The 7807-nt window shown below is 37.5% G+C and overlaps 1 protein-coding gene across 1 annotated transcript in view; it reads left to right on the forward strand.

The window, feature by feature from the left end:
• The window catches only part of LOC100538976 (complement C4-like), a 42399-nt gene that overhangs the window by 16748 nt on the left and 17844 nt on the right, over positions 1–7807 (forward strand). The window contains 11 exon segments of the mRNA XM_031557838.1: positions 471–620; positions 1007–1133; positions 1481–1552; positions 1947–2153; positions 2693–2804; positions 3031–3101; positions 3698–3837; positions 4678–4890; positions 5939–5990; positions 6470–6550; positions 7591–7794. Coding sequence (XP_031413698.1) covers positions 471–620; positions 1007–1133; positions 1481–1552; positions 1947–2153; positions 2693–2804; positions 3031–3101; positions 3698–3837; positions 4678–4890; positions 5939–5990; positions 6470–6550; positions 7591–7794 — 1429 coding nt within the window.

Raw genomic sequence — 7807 nt, forward strand, 5'->3', positions numbered from 1 at the left:
CATTCAAGGCCAGGCTCGGATGTGGCTTTGGGCAGCCTGGTCTGGTGGTTGGCAACCTTGCCCATGGCAGGAGAATTGAAACTAGATAATCCTTGAGGTCCTTTTCAACCCAGGTCATTCTATGATTCTATGGGTTCTACGAACATTTTTTACAATAGTGTGAAACACAATTTCTGAAGTGTCAACCATTCAAAATAACTTTTGTTTTCACTGGAAAATAACAAAAAGGGCAAATTCCCTACACATACTTTTAATTCACATTGGTGCTTATGTCCCATTGTAAAATAACATACAGATACATCAGTTAACCTTCCTCACAGTGCCTTGGTAGGGGTTGTCTGCCAAAAGGTAGGATCCCAAGCAGAAACACTGCCTCATGCTACTGACACAGTTGACAGTACTGGCTGCCCAGAGAGTGCCTGCATTTCATTAACAAATATGACATTTTTGTTTCAATATTTTCTATTTAGATTAAAGTGAGAACAGAACACGAGATATATGAACCAACCAACAACATCAAATTACAGATTGAAACGGACCATGCGGGAACTGTTGCCTTAGCTGTGGTTGATAAAGCAGTGTTTATTCTGAACAAGAAAAATAAACTCACATCCAAAAAAGTAAGATAACTTTAGGAAGAGAATATCATGCTTTCTAGCCAGGAAAATTTTTCCATGACTAATGAGAGTCTCAAAATGAAATTAATGGTTATTAAATGCTTAATCCAAGCTTTGCTAAATTTGAAAGTGTTTTTGCTCTTGCAATTTAAGATACATTTAAACAAGAAGTTTGGGAATTCCCATGTTCCAGCAGATAATTTTGTAAATTAACAAAAAAGCATTAATTGAAATTATTCCACAACCAAAACATCCCTCAACTTTAATCTTTGTTTCAAAGTGTAGTTTATACGAAGTTTCTGCAAGTTAAAGGCAATGAAAATTTTATTATAATAGTAATAATAAACTTGCAAATATGTACAATCCATCTATGGTATTTTATTTGGCAGGTATTTAAGGCAATGAATTCATATGATCTTGGATGTTCTGCAGGCGGTGGTGCAGATAGTGCTCAAGTTTTTACTGATGTTGGTCTTGCCTTTTTATCAGACACAATTCAATCCAATGTTCGGGAAGGTAAGTGAAACCTGTCCTTTACCTTAGATGTTTGTACAAATCAATCTACACTTGGGGAAGTTGATTGCTTAGAAATTAGAAACATTTCATCATGAAGTTGTAAGAGATGCTGTCCCTGTGGATTTTTATTTTCCTGTTCTTCTGCTGCATGCTGGCAGCTCAGACAGCCCAGATGTTGGCTGGTCCACTGGTACCCAGCTCACTTAGAGTAGGGCAACAGTTGGCTGGGATTGAAAGCAATGGGTCTGCTGTAAATAAGATGTGTCTTAGTAAAGGTCTTCCAGGATTGACATGAATTATCTGACTGTTATTGTCATGTCAAAACCTCTTCTATTCTGCCTTCCCAGGGTATACCTGCCTCCAGGCTACCAGAAGGGAGAAGAGATCTTTGGATTTCCGGAAGAAAATTTTAGAAATTGGTATGTCCACTCACCTGGGTGGCACAAAAGGACTAGTGGGGAGAGCTGATATCAAGGTGATATTTGATATTTCCTTGCCAAAAGTCACCAGAACTTTTGATGTCAGTGACTTTCTTCAAAATTAGAATACAGCCATGAATGTTCATACCATGATATCTAATTCCAATGTGCCACATTCTCAATCCAAAGAGAAAGCTTATACTAGAATATTTAAGATGTGATAGGTTCTATGCTTTGCTCCTCTGTCTGATTTTAGGATGGAGCACAGGTCTCTGGCTATAGGTAGACTATTGCAATGTTAATTAATCTTAACTGCAAGTAACAACAGGAATGAACACCTTTCTGCTTCCTGCTGTTTCCACACCTCTAATTCTGGCCTTCAATTATGTTGCAGCTAGCAAATATCAAGATGCTGATCTACGCAAATGCTGTGAAGACGGAATGAAATTAAATGCCATGAAGTATTCTTGTTTAAAAAGGTTAACGAGAGTGACTGGCCCTCCCAAATGCAGAGAAGCTTTCAAGGCCTGTTGTGAAAGTGCCGTAGCCCTCAGGAAGGAGGAGGCAGCGAAGAGGAGAACCGCAGTGAGCTTGGCACGAAGTAAAAAATGATATACCACTCTCTAAAGAAAATTACCCTTCACAGAGGGCAAAGGAAAGCTAGGGTTGTTTAATCATTCGTGGCTTTTTCATTAGTGGTGCTATCACTATAACTCCCGAGTGTCTCTGAAAAGCTGTCTTCAGTCACGGACAATTTTATTTCTGTCTTTCTCTCTTTCTTCTCCCCAGAGTCTCTCCCTCTTATCAAACAGCCCGTGTCACAAAAAAACCCCAAACCCTTCACATTGAAAATGATCATATTCAGAGTCTTTGCTACTCATTACTTAAGGGAAAATTTTTCTTGGTTGGCACCATACAATTGTTGAACATAGAAAGAAAAAATATCTTTTCTCAATCACAAAAATCTTTGGTCATTGCTTCTCTCTCTCCCCCTTTTTTTTTTTAATGCTTAAGATAAAACCCACATTAATTCATTTAGACTGCTTTTCAGTGCTGCCTTCTTTTTGGCTAAAGCTCTGCAAGACATTGTATGGTCAGCAACGGAAGTCTTCAAAGAGAAATTTCGCTTTTGTTTTGTAGACTATGATATGGAAGAAGAAATGTTTGAGGAAATGACTCTCAATTTGCGCAGTTATTTTCCTGAAAGCTGGTTGTGGCAATTCAAAGAAGTGAAAAGTCCTGGAAACCATAGGTACCGTAATTACCTCACTAGATGAATGCATCAAAGTTTGAACAATAATATATATGTATAAATATCAGCTTTATATGTTATCTCGTGCAGAGGAATACAGAATAATTCCAATTATTTTGTCTTCAGAACTGAGTGAATGTTTTTCACCTTCTAATACTCAAACTTGGGCGCATAACATTTACACATCATACATCCATCCTAACACATTTTGTTTTGTGTTTCTTAGTGTAGCCAGCATTGCTCCTGACTCTATAACTACCTGGGAAGTTCAGGCAATAAGCATATCTCCCCAAAAAGGTAAAAAGTATTGTTATTCTATTGGGTTTATTTTGTGAGAATGAATAGAGAATGTGTATTTCTTATGTCAGAAATGCAATGTCAACTTGACAGAGTGAGGTAATCTCTAGTGAAAAACAACCAAGTATTTGTACCATGATGTTTATTCTCTTTTATGCCATATTAAGCTTACCTGGAAGTTAGGGGTAAATACATATTTTTGAAAGCAAGGTGAAGTGGGCTATGAAGGGTGGACTGAAAAATCAAAACAGCCTCCTTGTCTTTCAAATCTCAAAACAGTCTCATTTGTCTTTCCCACGGCTATAAGAAATGTAGTGACGATAATACTGCTTTACATTTTAATATTTCTGGGAGTGAGTACTGACTGTCTGCATCCAGATAGTGGTCATGGAGCTTATTTACAAAAGTCTAGGAAAGGTCATTGTGTTTTAAACATGGCCTCTGCAGGAAAGCCGGGCCACATTTAACTTACAAAATCTACAAGTACTTCTGCCAAATTTTATCTATTGAAAACCATGGCTGTCATTCCAAACACCTAATTTTTATCAACTGATCTTAAGCGTGTAATTCTCAACTCTGTTTTTTACTTATCCCAGGATTTTGCGTAGCTGACCCTCACACCTTTGATGTTTTCAAAGACTTTTTTGTGTCCTTGAGATTACCATACTCAGTTAAACGACACGAACAACTGGAAATTAAAGCAGTGATTTACAATTATCTGCCCAATGATCTCCAGGTAATATTACCACAGGCTCTCTGGGCACCCCGTGCCAATATTTGATACTTCTTGGTGAAATGGTTTTCCCATTTTATAGATGTAGCATTATGGTGATTTCACACTGAAGGCCAAGTAAATTTTACCACCTCTCTCACTCCTCCTCCTCAAAGGAAGAGTAAGAAAATACGATAGAAAGGGGCTCCAGGATTAAGATAAGGTCAAGGAGATTATTAGCCATCATGTACGGAACCGACTCAGTGTAGGGAAATTAATATAATTTATTGTCTATTGCTATCAGACTAGAGCAGTGAGAACTAAAAGCAAATTATACCTTCTCCACCACCCACCCTATTCTACCTTCTTTCCCCAAGTGACACAGGGGAGTGGGGGCTGCAGTCATTCTAAAATGCTTTATCTCTACTTCTCCTTCATGGTCTGTGCCAGGGTGGGGTCCCTCCCATAGGATACCATCCTCCCTAAGCTGATCCCTTCCTTAAATATGTTCTCCCAGAGCAAATCCATCATGGCTCATGGGTCAGCTCTGGCAGTGGCAGTCCCTTTTGGATTTGGCTCTGATCTGACATGAGGCAGTGATGGGCTCTGCTTACTGAGGCCACCCCACAGCTACCCTGCTACATTAATCTTGCTATATAAGCCAATACATGCATAGGAAATTCAGGGAAGCTAAATGAAAATTCCTTTTTGTCTTGCAGAATATATGTATTGCCCTTTTCTTTTTAAACAATCTCCTTTTAGATCTGTTTCTTCCCATTCTGATTTCAGAATTGGTGGAGCTGGAGCATTTTCCTTTGCAGTGATGCTTTAGTACTGATGGTGGACACTGCCTTGTTCCCATAGGTCACAGTGAAAATGGATGCAGTGAAGGGGCTGTGCACTGCAGAAGCAACAGGGAAGGCAGTGCAGCTGAAACTGGAGGCTAAGGGGAACTCAGCAACACCAGCCTATTTCTCAGTTGTTCCTCTTATTGTGGGAGAAATTCCAATTACTATTTCTGCTTTGGACTCAAATACTGGGCATAGCGATAGTGTTAGAAAGAACCTCAAAGTCGTGGTAAGTATAGCTAGTTGATGGTGGGCATTTCATTAACATGTTTTTCTCCATTATATACCAACAACATCCTTCAGTGCGCATCTCCTAATCTTTAAATTCCAGCTGCTTCATCAGTATGTATAAAAAGTCTTTTTCTCTTATGAAGTCAAGATTGAATATATTCATCCAGTGATGTTTTGAGAAGGAAGTAGTAGCCTTTCCTAAACATGAAGTTTAGCTCTATTATTTTATATCTAATTAATGGATCTCTAAGCATAACAATTACAAAAGTAAAACAAACACACTCAAGCAAAGATATTGTATTGATTATCTAATTACTGTTTCCTTTTCAAAATAATGAAGAGGAGTATCCTTTTAGTCAAAAATGGCTTTTAAAATGTCAACAATTACCTGCACAGACTCATTACAACATCCAAGTAGCCCACTGAGGGATATGAAACTTCGAACCATTGAAGTCATCATTGCAGACTTGTAGGTAAAGATGATTAATGGGATGACGCAAACCTACTGTTGTTACAGACTGTAACTTTTTTAGAGATTGACACTGCCTCACAGTTCAGTGTTACACCAAAGCGTTAAAATTGTCTGTAGAAACAGCTTTATAAAAGACAGGCTTTTGAAAGAGGGACGTGTGGAAATCAGAGGGGAAAAACCTTTGAGTTTTACCAACATAAGGAACTCAGAAATTGGTGGATTTCATAGAAAACAGGCTTAAGAAAGTGAGTCCACCTGTGAATTTATGTGCACAGCTCACAAAGCTGAAAACAAACTTTGAAGTTTCATTTTTTCTGGGTTTCAGTTAAAAGAATTTCTTCTAAGGAAATGTATCAGTTATAATAAAAAGTAGTAAAAAATGATTAGTTTTTCAACGAGGACACTTTAATTCTGGTTTCAAGCTTCCTTTTACCTGGAAAGAAAGTTCACTCCAAAATAACCTATTTCTGCCACCTGCTGGTCTGAGGCAGGTGTGAAGATCATGGATTTCAAGCAACTTAATTTCAAGTGTGAAATTGCAAAAGTTTTTACTTTTCCTTCTTCATTTGTACAGGCTGAAGGTGTTTTACAAAGAGAAGAACAGACAATTTGCATTAATAGCGACTGTAAGTTACACTTAAAAGCTAGACATAGATGACATCTTGAGTAGGAATAGAGATTGTGAAGCCTGCTGTGAATATGGTGAAATATTTCTTAAGTTAAAAACACTCTTCATCCAAAACAGCAAAAAGATTCAGGAAAAAATATTTTTTTAATAGATGTTTATCACTTTCAGGCTAAATGTTTGTGTTTAACAGTAGCATTCTTATTAAGTAGGCTTCTATTTTATTAATTAATGTGTATAAAAGGGGGTAAGAAAAAGAACAACAAAGAATTGAAATTAAAAGCCAAAAAAAAATACTGACTAAAAATTAAATTAAAGAATTATAAGTACTTTTCTTCATACATTTCCGTTTAACATTTCTCATAACATTTCTGCTGTAATTATCATCAGCTGTGAGATATTTAATGAAAAGCATGTTCTAAAATTGCAGTATATTTGTATGCTTAAAGAGTTTGGATGTTGAACCCTATTTATTTACAGTACGATCCCACACACTGGACTTCAGCAGACCATCTGATATGATACCAGGTTCTGAGAGTCACATGTTTGTTAGCCTGAAAGGTAAACATTTTCCATCAATACTTTTCTGGAGGTGAGAATAGACATGCCCTTTTTTCTGTTAGTTTCTGAACACCAAGTCTGCATTCATTCCTAGGTTTTCTGCCATGATCCAAATGGTCTTTCTTGCATACCCAGGTTCTAAAAAAAAAAAGAAAGCAGCCCCAAGGTTCATCCAGCAGCTTACCTCATTCTCATTGCCCCTTCTCATTTGTACTGCATAGAATAATTCTGTCTTATTGTGCCCAGACCAAGTCAGAGAAGGGAAGAGTTGCCCATCAGTAGTAACTCCACACTGCATGCAACCCTGTAGAAATTATCTTTATTTTTTGGGAATGAGTATACCATACTCTAATTCATAAGTTCTACAAATATCTGTTTTTCTAAAGAGAAGATATGTATAACCATTCATTAATTTAATCAAATAATCTTTACATACTTATGCTCATGCATACATAATTTAAAAACATGCAATAGCAAAGCAAATACTCATCAAAATTAAAAGCAAGTTATCCCAGAAATTGTACAATAATTCATCCTTGATGCAAAAGCTATTTGCTTGCATTTCAAATCCCTGTTCTGAAGTGCTGAGATGCCTAAAATCATCAAATGAGAAAATGGTAAACGTAAAGGTAAAAAATGCCAAACATGTTTGACATTATTAAAGCATGATTATTTTTCCCCCCTGTGAGAGGATCAGTTCTGATTTGAAAAGACCTTTCCAGTGAGAACCTGAGGCACCAGTCTTTGCCCCTCTCTTTGCATCCCCACTTTCAACAACCTCAGGACTCTTTCTATTCCATGTTACCTTACTGTCCTACCATTCTCCCTCCAGCTCCTCCAGGACCTGGTAGCTCACCCTAGCTCTTCTTCAGCCTTATGAAGTCAAAATGAATGCAAATAGCTTAACAGGGAGAAGTATCAAGCAACTGTACAATCAGGGCATGCTGGAGTGTCAACGTATTGTTAATATCACATTTATTAATGTTACACCAGTCAGTTTGAAATGCTATATGTCTTACAGATTATGTCTTTTACAACAGGAAATCCTATGGGTGATTCTGTTGAAAACTGTCTTAGTCTCAATGGAACTGAGAAACTTATTCAAGTACCCACGGGCTGTGCAGAGCAAACAATGGTGAAAATGGCTCCCACGGTCTATGCTATTGAGTATTTGGATGCCAGTGAGCAGTGGAAGAACTTTGATCCTGAACGAAAGGATGAAGCCATTAAGATGATTGAAAAAGGTACACAGAAAAA

This window comes from Meleagris gallopavo, chromosome 1 (assembly GCF_000146605.3).
Source record: "Meleagris gallopavo isolate NT-WF06-2002-E0010 breed Aviagen turkey brand Nicholas breeding stock chromosome 1, Turkey_5.1, whole genome shotgun sequence".
Classification (NCBI taxonomy): Eukaryota; Metazoa; Chordata; class Aves; order Galliformes; family Phasianidae; genus Meleagris; species Meleagris gallopavo.